The sequence below is a fragment of the Meles meles genome, chromosome 4 (genome assembly GCF_922984935.1).
Source record: "Meles meles chromosome 4, mMelMel3.1 paternal haplotype, whole genome shotgun sequence".
In the NCBI taxonomy this organism is placed as follows: domain Eukaryota; kingdom Metazoa; phylum Chordata; class Mammalia; order Carnivora; family Mustelidae; genus Meles; species Meles meles.
The window spans coordinates 67,157,780-67,179,251 of record NC_060069.1 but is presented as its reverse complement, the minus strand read 5'-3'; the positions used below and the strand labels follow the sequence as shown (position 1 = coordinate 67,179,251).

Sequence of the window (21,472 nt, the reverse complement as noted above, 5' to 3'; positions counted from 1 at the left end):
AAACAGTAAAGACCAGGACGAAAGACCACATGATGGTACAGCTGACCCATCAGCTCTGTGCAGCTGCATTAAGTGAGCCCAAGTGAGACCAGCAGAAAAAGTCATTAACCGACCCATAAGAAAGAATAAATAAGAACCATAAGAAATAATAAATTGTTACTCTATCGGACCACTGTGTTTTAGGGTGTTTTTTAATGAAGCACAGGTGACCTAAAGCTATTTTTACCACAGTAAATAAACCAAATCCTACAGCTTTAAAAAAATGCAATCCTATCTAGAGTTGCAAAAACCTGATTCACATATGAAGTGTTGGTCACTCGGAGATAGGTAATAACAAGAAGCAGAGTGTTCAGGGGCGTCTGGGTGGCTGCTTCAGTTAAGAGTCTGCCTTTGGCTCAGGTCATGATCCTGGAGTCCTGGGATCAAACCCCACATTAGGCTCCCTGCTCAGTGGGGAGTCTGCTTCTCCCTCTCCATCTCCCTCTGTGCTCTTCCTCTCTCTCTCTCAAATAAAATATAAAATCTTAAAAAAAAAAAAAAAAAGCTGCAGAGTGCTTTGTAGGATTATTGCACGTGGCAGAGATGCAGATTTCCCCTCTCCCTCCCCCACATCCCTCTGACTTTCATTGTAGGTAAATAATTATTACCTCTTAGCTCCCTCCCTTCATCCCTCAGAAAAGCAGAAAAAATGCTAGCTATCTCACAAAGTCTGCATTCTTTGGATAAAGTACAAATTTAAGTGGTTCTTAAGGAAAGGCTCTGTTTGACAAGCCACTGACCATCAAAAGCCAACTATCTTGGACCTAATGTCATTAAAATAACACTTCAGCGGGAACAAAGAGCTGCTTTTTTATTTGATTATATAATGACAGTGCTCTTTCTTTTTGGCTGATAGAAGGAAAAAAGACAGTCGAAATGACGCTTGATTTACCGGCAGCAAAAATTCCAAGCACCTGATCCAATGAACAGAGCCTGAGGGCAGGGTCCAAAAGCTTAAGAAGCGCTGATAATTGGGGGCTTACTGCTGCTGGAAGAGGGGGACTGACAAACTTCACACCGGCAATCCCAGGGCTACTGTTCCCGGGTCACAGAACACTCTGGTCTCCTCAGCGATGCCTAGCAACACCAGCTCAGGGCGAAGCTGACAAGTCGCTAGGAAAAAAATGGTTTGTTCGAAGCTTCCTACAGGTGGCATATCCGCTCAGTATAGGCTAACTTCTTTGTCCTAAAGGGATGAATGTGCTTAGTACAGTTCTATCTTATTTAGGGAGTGACCTCTTCCTAAAGCTCTTCATGTGAAGAGGAAAATTAGAGCTTCACCATCAAAAGCATCCCATATAGTAAAGATAGGTACAAATCATCCTAACTTTAGTTTCTAGTCTGTCATTCTTCCTAACGAGGGAGAGTCCTTCTCTAATGAACACAGCAAAGAATGTAACAGCCTGCCCAAGCTCATCCTTTTCAGAGTCTCAGCAGAGACCACTAGCTATTTCAGCTGATCCTAAAAAGTGGGGTATTCATCATGAAAGATCTGAGGGAAGCTCACAGAACTAGAGCAGCAAACGGCATCTGTTACCACATAAAATCAGCTCGGATACAGTCAAGAGTCTCCCAGAATTTGTTTACTTCCCAGGTTCTCCTGAGACCTCTACACCAACTGGTGGGGGGATGCGGTTTCCTGACTGTACGCATATCCATGGTTGATGGAAAATTCTAGGAGAGCACAGAGTAGCAGTGGAAGCGTAAATGTATCTCAGTGACCCTCCATAATGGCACAGAGGTGATTTCTTCCTAAGAAGATAGTCCTTTTGTAATTTGCCAAGCCAGGAAGCTCTGAGGCTGGCCACTAAGGCATTTCTTTGGCAATGACTTTGTAATGGCTTTTTTTTTTTTTAAAAAAAAACCCATGGAACCCAGCATGGGGCTTGAACTCCCCACCCAGAGATCAAGATCTGATTTGAGATCAAGAGTTGGACGCCCAACCCACTGAACAACCCAGGCGCCCCGGACTTTGTAATGTCTTAGTGGCTCCTATGGCACATTTCTTGACCTGATGCTGAAAATCACCTCAAACCAGGCCACCTTGTGCTGACTTCACGAGTGATGCTTTGGGGCATTCCAACCAGACTTCAATTTGCAATTTTACTCCCCAATTTTTTAAAATTGTCCAGTGAGGCACCCCTGCTTGGCTTCTGGACTGTCTCATTTCTTCATGCTCTTGCTCATTCATTCATGAGCTGCCACTGGGGGAAAGGCTCAGGTCTTACAAGCCACTGATCATGAAAAGCCAACACTGACTTCTCTGAAAGGCTACTGAAGAAATAAAAGACATGTGTTCTGGACCCACCAAAGCTTACTGTCCAAGAGGCCAGTCAACATGTCTCTGAAGTGAAAAAAAGGACAAAGACAATTTTTAAGAAAGCAATAATGACAATAACAGGTGGGGGCTTCCTCCTTCACCTTAACCATCTTCTTTGCCTTACCTTGCTCTGATGGGTTGAGATCCTAGTCTGGGTCCCAAAGCACTACCATTTCCAGGAGAATTCTTTCTGGCTAACGCTGGGGATATAGAAGTTGTTCTTTGAGGCACCTAAAAGAAAAACCAGAATTCAGAAATATTTTCCATACAATAGCTCCCACAGGCTCCTACCTGAAAAGCAGCCTAACCCTTTCCTAAAATTTACCAGGAGTTACAGAAACTATCAGAAACAGGAAAGACAAAGACACGGTGTTCACATTTCAAAGAAATCTTTAACTCCCTAAACAAAATCACACAAAAGGCACGGAGGCACCTTCAGCAATTATGAAGGAGAATGGTTTTCAGTTTTAAAAACAAATTAAAAAGCAGACCAAGCTAATTATTTTTATCACCAGGCTAAAACACTTGACCTCCTTTGCTTGTGTATGAGTGGTGGATACCAGAAATTTCTCTGGGGTACCATTAACTCAGTTGATCATTAGAAATTACATCAGATGAAAGTTATCCAGATAAGCTGAACTCCACCCCAACTGATAAACAGATAAGGAGATGATGAAATCTGGTGAGAGTCTGGGGTATCAGCCTAGAACTTGGGACATAAGCCACATGCTCGGGAGCTCAGAGAAACTCTTTCAATGGATCCTAAGTGTTACTGCTTCCTAATCAACTTGCAGTCATTAATTAAAAACAACCCCCCTCGCAAATACTGTGCCTTGGAAAGTCAATTTGCAAATGGACTACAAAACAGAATTAATATTGAAAATGTCGGCAGGGTCTTCAAAAAGACTGTGTGCACACTATTAGGCACACATAGGAAAAGAGATCATTATTAGCTTATCTGACAAGGGCCTAACACGGGAACTCAAGTCTGCCTCATTTTATTAAACATTTTTAGTGAAATCAAATATTGAAAGTGTACTAAAGGGGTCCAACATGAGGGAAAAGAATAATACTTTATAAAAGTGACCAGGAAGGGCGCCTGGGTGGCTCAGTGGGTTAAGCCTCTGCCTTCGGCTCAGGTCATGATCTCGGGGTCCTGGAATTGAGCCCTCCATCGGGCTCTCTCCTTGGCGGTGAGCCTGCTTTCCCCTCTCTCTGCCTGCCCCTCTGCCTGCTTGTGACCTCTCCCTCTCTGTCAAATAAATAAAAATAAAATCTTAAAAAAAAAAAAAAGTGACCAGGAGATGGAAATGTAGGTAATTTGTGACAACTGGTTGGGTTAAACATTTGTTGGGCGTTTCAATCTTCATTCATCTCTTGGGGCTCTTTTTTAAAAAAATATTTTATTTATTTATTTGACAGAGATCATGAGTAGGCAGAGAGGCAGCCAGAGAGAGGTGGAGGGAAGCAGGCTCCCCACTGAGCAGAGAGCCTGATGTGGGGCTCGATTCCAGGACCCTGAGATCATGACCTGAGCTGAAGGCAGAGGCTTAACCCACTGAGCCACCCAGGTGCCCCTCTTGGGGCTCTTTTAAAGTGGGTTTGTGTTTTATACTAGATATTTTAAAAATGTGCTTTGCTATAATAATGTTGTTTAATATAGTAAATGATATTTAACACTCATATAAGTTTTATTGTTTATTAGTATGCATTTTAAGATAAAGATCTAGAAAGCTGAGTCCATTGAAGAAAAGCAGAATGGCCGAATCAGGATTCCCACCTGCCCAAATTAAATACTCGTTTTTCTTTTTTCCTTTTGTAAATTTAAATTGTTGTCGAGAAGAAAGAGTCTAACAAATTCTTAAAACCTAAAATCTTTACATGAATGTCAAATTTTCTCCCAGAATTAGAAATGTATGCCTGCATGTTTTCAGAGAGCGGACCAATAACATCCCTTTTCCGTTTTCCCAGTTCTCAGGCCACTGCCCTGCCCGACCTATCTTTGACATTAAACTTTGCTCCCTAACTAACCTTTTCTGAAGGCATCCTTGCTTCCACAAAAGGAGAGCACCAATAAAAAAAGTCACAGTCAGCTATTTTCATTTCCAAAATCATGGAAATCCTGCTATAATATCTTTTTGAGTGGAAGATGAGGAAGAATATTTGAAAATCACTGGGTAAAAAAGTTCTTTGTGCCTAGTGTCAACAATGGCATTGATCTCTGGAAATTGTGGGACATTCCGTTTGGCAAAGCTCCTATGCTAAGTTCAGGAGAAAGGAAGAACCAGGAAGAATGTAATGCAAAAATTTCTCTAGTATTTTGAAATGCTTCCAGGATGCCTGCAGTGAGATGCGTAGCCACATTTCATGACAACTTTTGGAATGAGTAACAATGGGTATAGGTAAAAACAAAACAAAAGAAATGAATCCAGGATTATTCTGTCCAGTAGATGGCTAGTCATTTCACCCTACGGTTTTACGCTCAGGAGTTAAATTATGACCTGGGCTAGAAGGAGCTTTCCTTAAACAGAGCCAATTGTAAGAACAGTACTATCTTCTGAACACCTGCAATCCGATTTGTGTTATTAAAAGTAGAAATAAATCAATTTTCTACTTTTTATCTGGAAGTTTTCAATTTGTCTAGATGTAGTTTCAGTCACTGATGAAAATACCCATTATTCCATCTCTCTCTCTCTCTCTCTTTAAAAAGATTTATTCATTTGAGAGAGAGAGAGACAGAGCACAAGTAGGGGAAGAGGCAGAGTGAGAGGGAGAAGCAGACTCCCTGCTGAGCTGGGAGCCCAACACGGGGCTTGATCCCAGGACATGGAGACTGAGACCTGAACCAAAGGCAGACATTTAACCATCTGAGCAACCCAGGTGCTCCCCCCTTTTTCTCTCTTTCTTTCTTTTTTATTGTGTGTGTGTGCATGTGTTTTTTTGTTTGTTTAAGTAATGTATACACCCAATATGGGGCTTGAACTCACGACCCTGAGGTCGAGAGTCACATGTTCTATCGACTGAACCAGTCAGGCACCCCCATTATTCTGTTTCTTAATGCGGACAGTAAAATAGTAGTTTGGAATGCTTGAAGTTGAGAGTTCTAATTCTGGATACAGGATAGATGTTTCCAAGTCACTGAATTACCTGAGCCTCTATTTCTTGGGAAAACGAGGTCAGAAGTGATAAATGACAATCCAAGTCTTAGCTTAGGAACGAGAAGGAGAACATGAGAAAGGGTGCTGCTCTGGCATTCTCAGGTTCCTCATTATTATAAAAGGTCTGGAATAGAGATGCTAATACTAATAATAAACAATGATGAAGATGTTAGTTACGATGAAAGCATGTTAGCCTATTACCTTTGGTGGAATGTCTTCTTCCTGTCGTAACCAAGAGCTTCGGTCAAACTTCTCGATGCGAGTGGGGAGAGGAGGGTTTTCGGAGGTGGGATCCGAGTTCTGGCGCGGCATCTCAACGCGGTGAGAGGTCACGTTTAGAGCCTCCTGAAACCCAGAGAGGCCCTTGGTGGGCTGCTCGTGCACTGACTGGGAGGCGGTCAAGGCAGGTCCCTGGGATTTTACCGCTACCAGATGTGGAATCTAAACATCAAGCCAACATTAGAGCAACAGTATTAGAAGAAAAAGCAGAGCAGCTACTATGTCATTCAGCGGAAAGGAAAATACCATTTTAGAGCATAAGATGAGAACTAGAGGACACAGAGCCCAAGACAGCTGTCTCCAGCAAGCTTTCAGAAGCTCCTCCAAACTTCCCATTTACAGCCATATGTAGGGCTGACCCAGGGCGCCTGGCCAAAATTAACTGAGTCACTCGGGACTCCTAAGAAGTCCATGAAATAGGTGTGATGCTAATAACAGCCAGTTTCAGTGGACATTTACTGGCCAGCGGTATAATAGATTTACAAGCACTTTTCTTATAATATTATAAAATTCCTCCCTCAAAACCCTTAACTTTGGGGTGCCTGGGTGGCTCAGTGGGTTAAAGCCTCTGCCTTCGGCTCAGGTCATGATCCCAGAGTCCTGGGATCGAGCCCCACATCGGGCTCTCCGCTCAGCGGGGAGCCTGCTTCCCCCTTCTCTCTGCCTGCCTCTCTGCCTGCTTGTCATCTCTGTCAAATAAATAAATAAAATCTTAAAAAAAATAACACATTAAAAAAAAAAAAAACAAAAAAAAAACCCCTTAACTTTGACTTCAGAAAGCGCTATCGCTCTGTAAAACAAAAAATGCTCTCGGTGTCTTACTCCTCATGAACTCACTACATCCACCATGAGGTGGATACAATCATTTTCACCCTTTTTCACGTGAGACTGGAAGGTCTAGAGAGATTAAGTAGCAACCTGGATCTCATGGCTCATATGTGCCAGGGCCTGGACTGGAACCCTCACGTGCCTCCTGGTCCCTACCCGTAACTCCAGGCTCTTCTGCCTTCTGGTGAGCCGGCTCTCACCACCCATGATCTTATATATCTCTCCACACCAGGATGTTTCTCTTAGAGGTGTGAGACCCTAACTGGGCGTGCGTTGGTATTGTTCATGTAGGGAAGACATGCTGTCTTTGGGGAGAAATGCGGCTCTTTAAGACAGATCACGAAAATCCAAAGTTCAGAGTGTTCTTGACCGTTCGTACTCCTCACTCTTCATTGTTACCATCTTGAAGGTAACCGCTGGAGATGGGAGCCAAGTCTGGTACGGGATCTCTTGGCTTACACAATGCCTGGCCTGGGGAAGGTGGTCAATGGCTCTTGGCTGGGGAAACATCTAGACTACTTTCTAAATTAAATGCTTAAGTAAAACACTAATCTACTATCTGCTTTGTGCAAAGGACCTATCAGACCCTCTTTGTTCTGAAATCTCAAATGCCAGACCACTGGGGAGCACTTCCACGGCCCTCTTCTGCCAGCCTGGCCCTGCTCCTTTTGCCCTTGAAGTCTTATCCCTGGAGCTGCCCTGCCCTTGCCTCTTCAGACCCTTTTTGGTCTGAAATCTGAAATGTTATTAATTACAGCTCAGAGAAAAATCCTCAAGGTCTACTCCAGTTCAGGTGAATGTTATGCTTCAACCAGGAAAGAACTGTAACCAATCACATTTTTGTTAATGTTAATGACCACGAATGTAATAATAATATTAAAACAGAGCATATTTTAAAAACGCATCACAAAACACAACCCTATGTAGAAGAGTTTTCAAAGACGTTGGGTGAAACTAGCTGCCTCTGCGTCATTACCTTTACTTTTCATAAAATTCCCTACTTTATTTCACTTCATATTTCATTTTTAGTGTTTACAATTTCAGAAGTCCTCTACAACCTCCAGAAACTGGTCCAGGAGTGGAGTGACTTTTTTCTTTTTTAAGTAGCTTACACCAGTGGCTCTCGAGTCCTAGAGTGCTTCAGGAGCACCCGGAGGGCTTGCTAACATGCAGACCGCCAGACCCCCACGGACGTGCTGATCAGCAGGTCTGAGGTGACCCGGGAACCTGCCTTCTACCAAGTTCCTTGGTGATGCTGATGCTGGTGGTCCAGTGACCACCCTCTGGAAACCACTGGCTTAGAAGACACAATTTTATCCCAGGTCATTTCGTTTTTCTGGTTAAAGACCATGCCCAAATCCCAGTGAACAGAACATAATGTAATAGTTTATATATGACAGATATCTATACAAATGCTAGCTTGATAATTGTAACTGATTGTTCAGTTCCAACCTGGCAGACACCCCCATGGGTCTCCAGAGAGGCCGGTTTTCCAACAGGTGACCCTGCCGTTGACTCAAAGTTAAGGAGGGTGTTTTTTCCTTTCTACCCCCTTCCCCCATCCTTCAAATCCAGTGCGGTTTCCTCTATTACTATAGGTTCTGCATTAAGGGCCGTTGTTGGACTGGTCCTATGTATGAATCCAAGTTACAATCCCCTGTTCTTTTAGTAAGCTTAACTGTACACCCTGCTGAGATGGCCAATGGAAGAAAGCCGGGAAGGTACCTGGGGATCGACAGGTCTGAGCATGGGGGGTGTCCGAGCAGGCTGAACCCCACTGATACTGAAGGACTCCGACCTCGGGGGCAGGTTGGGATCAGATATTCTGTTGGCAACCTTATGAGGCATGGCCGGAGAACTCTGCCTGTTGAGCCTTGACCGCTCTTCCACCTAGAAGCAAAAAAAAAAACCAAAAAAAAAACGTGCTTCAGTGGGTAGATGGATGGAAGCTGTTTTGCTGCCTTGTAAGGATTCTCTGTAGTCACCTGCACAGCCATTTTTGGGTCCCTCTGGTCAATTCATCTTCAAGGGCCCAAACTCTCCATACCTGCTCTGCAGTCTTGAAAAAGCTCTTTTCTGTTGGGAGTGAACACTAGCTTAAACCACACAGACCTCGTAAGCTGTCACCCTTTGCTCCCTGATATCCTGTGCTATTTCAGTTAGTGGGGAGTTTGGGACCTGCTTAAGAGTTTACCTTGCACGGACAGGATAGTCTCTTGCTGATGGGTCACAAAGCCATGGAGTCAGTGAGGGACACGGAGGGAATGGGGTTGGGCATTGAGACTGCTCAGGAAAGCAGGAAACTCCTCACAAACTGACTCAGGTGACAGGAGAGGGAAGACCACTCACCCTGCGTTTCCTCACAGGCCCTACTGATAGGCCAGCGAGGGTTTCAGGTGCTCTCTTAATGAGCGGACCTATCTTCAGATGGCCTGTATTGTTTCTTTTCCCCTCGTTAGGACCTTGTCTTTTCACTTGTCTCCCGGCTCCCTAAAATATGCCTTTTCCATTTCCAGCCTGGACTCTGCTGCCTCACTCTGTCCCCTTCTCCCTCTTTGTCCCTGTGTGACATTCGTTCTGGCTTCTACCCCTCCCTTCTCTCCACCTCCAACCCTCTCTCTTCTGGGGCCACTTTATTTCCCTTGTCATCCCCTTTCCTGCTGAGTCTCTCAGCCCAAAGCAGGTAACTGATCAGAAGGGTTCCGCAGGAAAGGCTCACGGTCTCAGGAATGCCCTTTTTTGTGGGGAAGATTCCCCTCAGTTCATGTCTGCAGCAGACAGACCATCACAGAGGCTATTTCCAAATGGAAATTCAGATAAACAAGATGTACACTGCAAGGCATGATTTAAGACCTCTGACAACTTCAAGAGGTCTAGCCCTTTTCTTTCTGATGCATCGCAGCCTGTCCTTTGTTTCTTTCGGGTCAATTTGGCAGCTGTATTTTCCAAACCTGCCGGGCAGCCCACCCACCCTGACGACTCTTCAGTATGAGCCTGAATTCCCTTTGCTGTCTCACTGAGGAGGGTTCCAAGGGCCCATCCCAGAACCCCCACACAGACCCAGACATATCTGTATGGAGCTCTTTATTCATTTCACGGCCTGAGAAAAATTCAAAAGAGTTATTCTTTCCCATCCTTCCTATTCCATTTTGGATCTTTCTAGAAGCAGACTCAGTCTCATATACAGAGTAAGTCTGTTTTGAAGCCCTCATACTAACTGCAAGCATTTTAACATAATAAGATATGCTGCAGAATGGAAAACCGTCCCACAGGGGCGACTCAACATCTCCTCTCCCATCATGGCTGTGCAGGGTACCTACAACTGACATCCAGTAGATGTTGGTTTTGAAACTCCATGTCCCGGAAGCTTACCACACACCAAAGAGTGTTAGCTACCACGAGCCAGACCTATAAACCAGAACATGTATACTTTGTGTGTGTGTGTGTGTGTGTGTGTGGGCAAAGTATTACATAGCGGTAATTATTTGGCTGCTGCACTGAGCAAAAGAAATGAATAAAGCCAGTTCTGAGCTGAGACCAGAAAGAGAAAGTCCCACAAAGACAGCAGCAGATCAACTGAAAGCAAGCCATGCAATGTATTGCTTTTCTAAATACTAAATACTAGAAAAGAAAGTGACTATTTCCAGACCACGGGAATTGGTCAAATATTAGCCATTTTCTTATTTCCATGGAAGATCGTTAATAGATAAATGCCATGTATGAGCACCTCTCAAACTCTGAGAGTCCAAGCCATTTGCTGTCTGAGCTAAGGAACCCAAGAGACTCAGACACATTTTCAGATAAATATCTGGCTTTCCAAACCATAGGCACCTGTTACCCGACAGGAACCAAATGTACTCAGAGTGGAGACTACTTGCCGTTATTATTTTTTTAAGCTGTAAAATACACTCAGTTTTAAACACACAGAGACAGCACATTAAGAACAGCACTAGAAAAAGTCTGCCTTGAGGGGATGGAGTCGAAAAAGACTCCATCTTGAGCAAAGAAATCATAAAGAGTTCTTTTGGCAACAGCCAACAGCAAGGTTCCAGTAAACAAGGTATTCTTACCACAGGCCACATGGGCTCGACGGCTGTCATGGGAAATGAACAGGGCAGAAAAGTGAGGGGCTGACTTTTGTAGGCAGCTAATGGGTTTGATTAGTTGCGAATAACTATTACTAATCTCTCTCTAGTAAAGTTCCCTATGCCTTCTATCAGTTGGTTTGCATACGAAAACCTACCATTCAAATGTGTCAGGCTGTACCATCCTAAAATACATGGTAGAGATAATCTACTGTTACACTGCACAAATTATTTCAGGATGATTCAATTTGGTGACATTTTCTGGGTTGGAGCTTGTCCAGAGAAGTCTGAAAATCTATGAGAAAGGTGTAATAATGAGCCATTTGGTTATATACTTTGTCTCAAGAGAACCTTGTCCTAAGGTTTTCAGGAAGAAAATGCTGCCCATTGTTTTTGCACCAAAGGAACAGCATGACGACTGGAGCAAAGATATCAAATCAAACACCCGACTATCAGACAAAGAAAGGAGAAGCTGGGTGGTGTATCTAGGCTCAGGCCCCTTCTGATTAATTTGGTACTGGGCAAAGGCCTGTCTCCTGATTCACCACATCTTATTCTACTAATTGAAAAGGAGATAGATATGTGAGTGAGACCAAAAAAAAAGTGTTTTGTGTTGGTTTGTTTTTCACCCAAAATAAGGATATATGTGATTCAACAATGCAGTACAATGAAGATTCATTTTGATTTGCCTCGCATGATACTAAAAATAAATCTATGCACCGAGCCTCTGCTCCAACCTCCTGCTCCAAGGAGATGTCAAATGTCAGAGTATCACCAAAAAAGAATGTTCTAGTAGCAAGAGACACGGAGTCTCAAGGTGCTGGACCATGACAACAAAAGATACCGGTTATGAAGGATTGCATACTTGAAGGGATTATCAGTGAACACAGAGAATAAGATTAGGAGAGACTGACCAGTTTTAGTACAAAACCAATTTTTTTTTTTTCTCATTAAAAGGATGGTTTTAACATCAAAACTAAAATTTGGAGAGATTTAGATCACCTCAGCAGAAATGTTTTCCTATGTGTTGCTGCATTACAGGGAGAAAAAAGAAACATAATTGTGGTCTTAGAAATAAAATTCTGCTCCAGGCATGGCTGTGTTGTCCATGGGGTTCTGCAGAAATGATGTCTAAGACCTCTGAGACACATAAAGGCTATCTAAACACAGAAGACCTGAAAATAAATTTGTTGATTACAGGACTTCAAAAATTTCTCAAACTAAATACAAATATGATTAAACATGTATAAAAGGAAGCACAGCAATGTCAATTGATAAATTAGTTTGTGTGCTGACAACAATTCATTGCTTACAATGTCTCACTTAGCAATAATGAATGAAAGCTGCTGAGAGAAAAATCTCAGAAAATTATAGCAGTAGTTTTTTAGATGTTGACAGCAAAAATATATTTACGATATCATATGGGTGCATTTTTATAATATTTTATATGATGCAGCATCTGTGGGGTCCATGAAAGCCTCGAAGGCCTTACTTAAAAGCTTATTTATACATGGTGAATTAAACACAATCATATGGGAATTTCTTCCAACTGAACAACTGATGTTTTTGTTTTTACTGGCAATGCTGGAGAAAGAGAAGGAAGTCAACAAATAGCGTTTAGGTACTCACTAGACCTTTAGGACACTGCATTCACTCTTGTCACATAAAAAGCTGTGTCATATTGTTCTTTGGCAAAAACCACTGAAGCAGATGCGGACCGACCAAGACTGGGGACACGCCTTCTCTGAGGCACCTCTGAGAACAGGAGATACTCTCATTCACATGAAATGCTTAAAATGGAGTTTCATCTGAAGTCAAAAGCCTGGACCACTTGTCCAGAGAAGAGCAGAGAGGTCTTCCTGGGGATGGAGCATGTAACTTAAAAAAAATAAGGCAAAGCTTTCGTGCTGAGATGGGAAATGAAGACGTATTCGTGTATCACCGGGGGGAAGGAGGTCGGGGAGATGGGGCTCCATGCGGACTGCCCTTGTGAAATCCAAACCAGAAACAACAGAGGCCAAATGCTTACTCCTTGTGGGGGGACAGTGGCCTTGGAAACAAAACATGACTCTGTTGAAGACTAGATTTCATGTATATCTGCACAGCGGTTATCATTTCAATGGCACATTCACAGACAGGAGCGCCCAGAGGCATTCCTGAAAGGGAATGCAAGCCGAGCCTCAGGAAAGCTCCAAGACTCGTCCCAGGTCACCTAGTCAGGAGGTGGAAGAACTTGAACTCAAACTCCTTACTCCTTTCCAGGTCTCTCTCAGGCCAGCTCGTAAGAGAGCAAAGCAGAAATTGAGCAAAGGGAGCAGAGCCGTACACTCTCTAAGTGGTAATTTGGGACCTCATCTGTAAAATGACTCATATAAAAAGGGGGAAAAACCCCACATCAGTGTAGAGTAGGGGAAACCAAGAGGAGGAGTTCTTCCATACAGGGATTTCAGAGTCCAGTGGGCTAACAAGATATAAAGAGACATCTTGGCCCATCGTTTGCCAAATAAAACCATGACCAGATGACTGGAATGTATCAGGGAGTAAGAACATGATGGAGTGTTGAAAAAAACTAAAATACAATCTCATACAGTATTCATGGAGAGGGAACCTTCTGTCACAGCTGTGTGTAGAAGAAAATTTGAAAAAATATAGGGAGGGGCGCATACCCAATCACTGCCAGGCGCAATCACATGCCATCTGAAGGAAAGGAATCTGCTCCATTATAAGCAAAAGGTATTGTAAGAAAAGGAATCACCATCTTTCAAAAAGTGGAGGAAAAAAAGACCTTCAATTTTTGCTGATGTTCAACAGAATATCATACTGATGTTTTTATAGAAACAAATCGGACTTCCATCCCAATCCAGGAATGGTCGAGAAGTTGCAAAGGGTGAAAATGCCACCACCCTTCCTTTTAATAGAGACAGGAAAGCTTCTCTCCGGCTGGAATCTGAATATCCCAGTCAACGTGACCATCGGGACAGACAGAATACTCTGTAAATGGAGAGACGGAGGAGCTCAACAAGATTTGCAAATGACTGAGTATTTTCATTTCTTCTTATTACATCCAACAAATTAATGAGAAAGCGAGTGCAAAATGCGATGATGACCTATGTTTTACACAATGAAGCAACAAAATCACCAAGGGCGGGGCACGATAACATTATCCCAGCTAATGAAAAACTGTCGATTTGAAAAAAGGAAGGGAAATAAGGGGAAGAGAAAATAACCGAGGAGGGACAAACCATCCTGGGGAGGAGGTAGAGAGCTGAGTTAGAAGACAAATATGGTGCAAGTCACAGAGGCTGCCAGGGGAGGAGATGGCTGCGGGGGTGTCTCAAGGGCACTGGGGGCAAGAAAGGTCTGGACCCTGTATCACAGGAGCCTGTGGCATGCCCACAGCTGCCCATTCCTCCCTGGCAAGGATAATTTCCACTTAATACCCTGGTAGAGGACACATTTGAAAAAGAAAGGGTACCTTTTATTCTAACTCCTGAAGAGAGCTTGACTCAGGCTCTTACTCTTGGTTGATGATTTAGAGATGGCTGGGCTCAAAATTCTGTCTGTCTCTAAAGGTCTGAAATGAATTTTGCCGTCTAGCTACTTTTAGCTCCATCTACCTCCCTACTGTAGGGAAAGAAACCTTTAAATAGAGCTGGGGAAGTGCATACATTGCTACAACAAGCATTAAAAGGTCAAGAAGATAAGGATCCTCACACCCAGCTTTATTCCCATTTTAAGAAGTAGGTGTTAAGAAAATGATGAATCAAACCGAAGCAGACAATTATTTGTTCTTATTTGTACACGAGTCACTCTGATCTCAAATTAGCACCGTCACTCATTCTGCAATCTAAATGTTTCATCTCTCTTCTAAAATATGAACACCCACTCTTTTAAGACTTGGGAACTGCTTCATGAATAGATTGGTTAGTTGGAAGCTGGATTACGTTAACCACACCCAAGAGGATAGGACTAAATATGAATCCCCAAAGAATGTTCCCCCATATGTCCAGAACTGCACGAAGCCCAAGGAAGAGTGCCAGCTGCTAGGAAGCCAGGGACCTTGGAAGATGTCACCCACCAGAGGTGGCCCAGCTTTATGATGGCCAGCGAGCCTCACATCGGGAGTGCTTGCTGACACAGCTGGGTTGTTTGCACGCCCAACTGCTGTGTTTCTTTCACTGCTAGGAGCCTGGCCAGGGAGCATAGGGGAATTAGAAGGTCTAGAAAACCAACTTGCTGGCATCTGCAAAGACTGGCCCCCAGGAATGCCGTGGCTTCTGAGAGCTCGGGAACCGTGAACTAGTTCTGAACAGAGAGGATAGGCCAAGAAACTTAGTGAGGAGGACAAAGAGTAACTCGGTACAGTGGAGTCAGAGTGATCAAGTTCACATGAGAACGTGCTGGGTAGAGGTGGAAGGAAGGACGTGGGAACGGCTTCAGGCTTCTCCCCGTTTTCTGGTACATTTGCGTGTGAGGGAGCTGCACAGGGGAAAGGAGGAATTCTGGGATGCTCTGCAGAGAATCACGGTCTTCTCCAATGAGCTCTGTAGGTGTCCCTCTCCTGACCCCATGCTTGGGGCTGGGAACACGGAGGGCCATGGGGTCATGCATCAAGAAGAGGTCATTTAGTGACACAGCAGTTCTTAGAGGTGCCGGGGTACCTAGGAGGAAGCATGCATTCGTGCCCCTCCGGCCACGAGGTCCACAGGGGTCTCTAAGGCCCTCCTTACTCGCAGTGATGGACAACTTGGGGCTCGTCACTTTGAAGATGTTGGGAGAGGACACACAAATGACCTCAGATCCTAACTCCTGAGTTGGACCGCATCTTTGGGAGTGAGATCGCGTAGGGGATCTCACTGCAGTCCTCGAGGCCTCCTGAGCCTTCAGCTGTTCTCCAAGACCAACTCTACTAGGACAAGCGCCTTTCTTCTGTGAGCGAGGCTCCAGCAGGAGTCTTGATCTGGAATCATTAATGTCTGCAGGTGCTCCTGGCATTGGCTTAGTGGAGCCTAGTTTTCCAGCCTTCTGAACACCTGCCGTGATCAGGAGCTGTGAGTGTGGCTTAGCTGAGGGTTTCGACTTGGCAGGGCTAGAAAATGGTTTAGCAGCGGTGGATGGTGGCACGCCTCTGCCAGCCAGGACACACCTCAGCTGCTGTCTAACAGCAGAGGGATTCTGCTTAGCTGGAAGAACAGGTGGGTTATTAAGGGGTCGGTGCCGTACCTGGGAGTAGGATCACAAAAATGAATTATTGATCTAAGAGAAAGAGGCAGCTGTTACAGACATAGGTAAATACAAATCATCTTTATACACTCTAAAGGAAAGTGATCAAAAACATTCTTTATGGGACATCAAACGATTTTCTCTACAGATTCCATTTTTTAAGTTGTAAAAGAAGGTTTGAGTTTTGCAAAAATAGCACATGATCCTTAGAAAAGATTTAAACAATATGTAAGAATACAAAAAAGCTTAAAGAATACACCCTGCGGTTTCCACAGCCCTTTCAGCAATCATCATTAACCTTAGCGCAACATGGTTTCAAGCATTTTCTATATGTACATAAAAGAGAATAAAAAAATTCAAAAAGACAGAAACATTTTTGTAAAAATAGGATCTTATGTAAGAAATCTAGTTCTGGTAAGACTGTAGTCTAGATAACTTGAAATAAGCTCTGGCTATAAATACCTGAAGATACTAGAACAAAATACAAAATAACACAAACATCCTCTTAAATGACTAGCTATGTTCACAAGAAAATAAAGGAAATCACTGGGTGTCACAAACCATGACAGAACAGAAAGTCAGGCTGTTACGCACACGAGCTGACACAGTGACTCCTGGGAGGGTGGTTAATCTTGGCTGATCTTGTTTCTTTGTTTTGCCCACTTTTTTTCCTACCACCCAGATAGTTTTTAATTAGATTTTTAAAACAGCTCACCACAGAGCCAAGTTCTTGAAAATGTGTCCTCACTCTAGTAGCTGATTTGCAAAAGAAAACAAACAAAAAAACCCACAAATGACCTCTGATCCCGGAAGTGGTTACCACAACCACTGGTCTGAGACCAACTGTGCGTCCCTTCGCACCACAACAGAACAAGGGAGTGTCAGCGACAGTGCTAATGATCACTTTCAGGGTCCAGGTATGGACAGGAAAGGATTCTACCTCAAATTCCCTAAGTCTTTATTAAATCACATTCGTTCAAGGGGAAGTCACTAAAAATCCTCAAGCCACAGACTCATTTGGACACCTATGAGAAAAATGATTTTTCTACTTCCTGTTATTACTTACAAAAATCCCCTATAACCACTAGAGACAAAAAAATCAATCCCTGAAAAACAAACAAAAACCACTAATGGATTAAGGTGCCTTGTCAAATCTCTACAGAAATAACATTATGGCTCTTCCAAAAACAAAGCAGGCACTTCTTAAGATGAATTGTTTTCCAGTTGTGAAGCACTACTTTAATTCTCTGCTTCTACTGGGTGACGTCACTAGAGCCACCAGGCCGGCCAACAGGACGTGGCTACACTTGCTAGTGCACTTACCTCCTTGGCCCATGCTGGTTTCTCACTAGGACTCATCCCTTCTTTGTAATGGTACAGTGGCTTCTTCTCCACCGGCCTCTGCTCCTGCCGCTGATGCTGGAGAGACACCAAGTAGTCTCTCTCTTGCTTTAGCTGTCTCTGCAGTCTTTCTGCTTGTCTCTGTTCTTCCAGTTGTTTGCGCTTATATTCCTATCCGGACCAGAAAAGAGAAGCAAAGGAAAAGCCAGATCACCATATGGAAACCACTGGCTGTCACCGGAGAAACATGCAATGTTGCCAAAAGAGATGATAACGAGAAAAGCCAACAGAACCACCAAAGGATGTCAGGGCATGCCATAGTGACAGGCTATGGCCGGGGCTAACATTCCCTGAAAACACTATTGCTTTAATGACAATCCCTACAGAACACTACCTCTTGCCAATTGACCTGTCCCTGACTGGGGGCCAAGAAAGTAGCAATAATGAGGACATTTGGATGGTCAGCACCCAAGCCCTATAAGGAGCCATCCACTTCCCGGTTTAGTAATTAAACTATTCAAACATGTCCAATTAAGTACAAAACTAAATAAGTAGCTAAAGATACTGCTCAAATCATCTTGTGTTTCACAAAACTTGGACCAACAAAGGTCATTAGCAACTGTACTCACAGGCTAAAAAATAACATAGTGCCACTGAATAAGAAGTTCAGTTAAAAAAAATGTATCAAGCAGCTCATTTGGAGAGCAGGGCGATAATAATAAAAAAGTACTTCAAGAGGAAGCCGCGTGAGCAGGGAACACAAAATGTTCCCATCGTAAGGGTAAAGCTAATAGTCTGCAAATGAAATATGACTGCAGAGCTGAGTGGGTTCTTACAGAAGAGGTGTATTTCGCTGCGATTGTATTCCAGCATGTTGCCAATGACCTTAAAAATTACTCTGCAATAAACACAGTGGGTCTCGAAAACAGCCTGAACTTGTCATAAGCCTGGATTCCCGCTAAAGTTTCACAAAGAGACTGAGTTACTAAAGAATGCATGACAGGGTCTCTAGGGTATTCAGATGGCCAACTAGGTCAGGAAGTGCATTGGGTTTCCACGAGACTTTTGAGGTCCATGAGGCTTGGAGGATCCCCCCCTTGTGGGCTGGCATGTGAGGGGGGCACACATGGGGACACACACACACACACACATACAGGATGAACACACAGCAGGTGGCTGGCCCTCTGCTTTCCCATTACCAGAAGTAGAGCTTGTTCATGCAGTAGCTGCTGCTGTAAGATCTCTAACTGTCTCTGCTCCTCCTCTAACTGTCGCCTGATGTACTCCTGGAGAGGCAGGCAGCAGAGCATTCAGAGGAACACAAAGAGAGAAAGAGAGAGAAAAAGAACCGGTAATTTCTTTGAGGTGACAAGTGCTGCCAAGGAAAGTGAGGAAGGAAGGAGGGAAAAAAAAAAAAACCCAACAAAATGCCCAGACATCCCCTCACCAAACAGGAAAAGCACCGAAGCAAAAGCATTTCAATGCAGTCAAAAGCACAAGTCCTCCACCTGCGACAGCCGACGGAGGGGGCTCGGGGCTTTGCTGTGACTGTACGGTTTTCGTAAACCCCGCTACGTTTTAAAGCTCTTCATTGCAGGTTCCCTCGTTATGGGCCACCCGGAAGTCACAATGCCATCAAGGTCAGAGGCTCCTGTGCAAGCAGCGGGAATAGAGTAGTTGTGGAAGGCCGGCATGCGCGGTCTCTGTAAGGGCCGCGGCCTCCGCCCTGCAGCGCGCCGCCGCGCGGTCAGAATGCGGTTCTACGGAAGACGGAGGGCCCGCCTCCGCGGCGCGGACGGAACACCGGAGACTGAGGAGCAGGAAAGCCCTTCCGAAGCAATGAACGAGGCCCATGTGGCTCATTTACCATGCTTCAGTGCTACCTTCAAAGTAGATACCCAGGATCGGGAGAACCCAAAGATCAAGGTGTGCAGGGGACTTTGGCCTGGGCAGGAAGCGAGGCTCAACGAGTGGGCATTGCCAAGGGCTGTGCGTTTGACTTCTTGAATAGGTGAGAAGAGCAGCTTGAGAAAGAGTAAAAACCCACTTTAACTGAGCAGTCCTAAGAGACGGTGACCCACACCCCAGGGACGGACAGCTGGCGCTGGAGCTCCCGCTGGGGCCATCTGTGGGCCTCGGCCTCGCTGTACCTGCTCGTGCTCCGCGCGCCTCCTCTCCTCCTCCCGGCGCATCTGCTCCTCGTAGTGCCGGCGCTGCTCTCTCTCCTGCTGCTTCCGCAGTTCTTTCTCCCGCCGTTGTTGCTGTGGGGCCACAAGCAGACAACCATGAAGGAAGCGGGCCTGGTGCAGGGCTGTGGGGAATGCCGCAGGGAGGGCTGATGAACCGCAGACCTGCGCCCTTCTCCATAGCTGCCTGCACGCCCGAGGGCTCTTTCTGTCTTGTGCTCTTGGGGGACATGCTGGCCAGGATGGGTGGGGGGCGCAGGGAGCAATTCAGGCATGCAAATACCCTGCCCTTCCCCATGCAGACTCCTCAGGTTTGCCTCCTTGCAAGAAGTCCCTGTTGCTAAGTGCGTTCTCCCTATTGGCTGACCCTGGTACATCATCAGACTGTTTACCAGAGTCTATGGGTTTTAAAACGTTTCCAGAGCTCATACCAGTCACTCTTTTCGACCCCACGTAGGGCAAACATTTCATAGAGAAGAGAAAGCAAAACCCACAGAAATGAAGTGACACCTTCAAGGCCCTACAGTTAACTAACGGCTGAGAGTACAATAGAATTCATTGACCCTGACCCTGTCCATTACCCTATCCCATACATCATGCTGCCTTTATCTTCCAGGTTATTCACTTGTAAGTGTCAATTTTGACTTCTCATTCAAGTAAGATACTTAAACTCATTGTCATTATCTCCTACACTCACCAGGCCCCCGACAGTGACAGTGTGGTAAGCACCATTCATGCTTTATCTTATTTAATCCTCACAAAAATCTGCTGACGTAGATATTATTATCATCCCCATTTTATATGAGAAAACTGAAGCATGTGGAGATGAAGCAGTTGTCAAAGGTCATCCTCATGTGCAAGGTCATGCCCCAGTAAGTAGTGGAGCTTGATTTCAAAGCTAGGCAATGAAACTCCACAGTCTGAACTCAGTCATTCCAGAAGATGAAGAGGCAACAGGAGCGACAGAGAGATCACAGATTAATCCAGCACTTCATGATGCTCTCAGGAAAGGAGAACATCTTAGGAATAATGACAGGAATTAATGTTTCTGGTGGGACAGTATTGTTCCCCAATCCCGGGAGCATTTGGAATGTGCAAGGGCATGGAGGAGTTTTTCTAGTGGTCTCTATGACTGGAGGCCATGACTGGCACATAGGACGAGGGGCCAGGGATGCTGAACATCCTGTAAGGTTCAGGACGGTCACACGTCACAGACTGTTTTCCTATATCACAGGCCCTTAGCAGTCCTTCTGAGAAGTGCCACAGCCCTTGGTGTCAGAGCCCTGCACCAACATTAGGATTTCTTCTTCCTCTGATATGATGTTTGGGGGAACCTCTCAGGGGGGTCCATTCCCCTTTAATATTCTCAAGAGCTCTTCCCTGCCTGGCTGAGAAAATAGGAGTTATCCAAAACAGCATGGGTTGTGACTAGATCACCCTGACAGCTAGCTTTACGCAAACAGGGAAAGAGCCTTCTAGGACAAAAGCTCTCGTCACAGCCCCAGTTAACCAGGCAGATGTTCAAAACTCCAAAGAAGCCCACAGATGAGGAGGCCTTCCTAATGCGGCTCCCGCCTACAATCTGCCGGACCCGCTGTCTTCCAGTAACTGCTGAGTCTTCGAGATAAACTACATTTCTTTTTTTGGAGACTCAACATCTATCGCTTCCAGATCAACAATTTCTTGTCCTCCGTAGATTGTGGGTGAGAGGGAGCCACTGGGGACTTTCTGCAGTCAAATGCTATGACCAAGACTTGCATTTTCAAGGGGGCTCTTGACAGCCACGAGGCAGGGGAGGAGGGAGTCGGGTTGGGGGGAAAAGATTAGAAGCCTAAGTGCAATGCCAGGCCATTCTATGGGTGCCTGCAGAACATGACAGGGCGTCAGTGAGTTAAGCAGAGGCAGTGGGAGAGTCCATGTTCACCATCGCTGCTGAGAATGGAGACACAGACAAAAGGAAGACGGACTAAAAGCTCTCCAGATTTCCAGCTCTTCCAACAGGACTGGAGTGGA

General features: G+C 44.8%; 1 protein-coding gene across 4 annotated transcripts in view; it reads right to left on the bottom strand.

Moving 5' to 3' along the window:
• TNIK (TRAF2 and NCK interacting kinase) overlaps window positions 1-21,472 on the bottom strand; it is a 396,851-nt gene that overhangs the window by 58,371 nt on the left and 317,008 nt on the right. For 2 of the 4 annotated variants that reach the window (XM_046001979.1, XM_046001980.1), the window contains exons 13-18: window positions 19,424-19,534; window positions 18,473-18,559; window positions 17,256-17,444; window positions 8,350-8,514; window positions 5,719-5,958; window positions 2,484-2,590 (exon numbers count right to left, since the gene is read on the bottom strand). In XM_046001979.1, coding sequence (XP_045857935.1) covers window positions 2,484-2,590; window positions 5,719-5,958; window positions 8,350-8,514; window positions 17,256-17,444; window positions 18,473-18,559; window positions 19,424-19,534 — 899 coding nt within the window. The remainder of the gene's footprint in view (window positions 1-2,483; window positions 2,591-5,718; window positions 5,959-8,349; window positions 8,515-17,255; window positions 17,445-18,472; window positions 18,560-19,423; window positions 19,535-21,472) is intronic. The other 2 variants (XM_046001982.1, XM_046001983.1) reach the window with 1 other exon arrangement.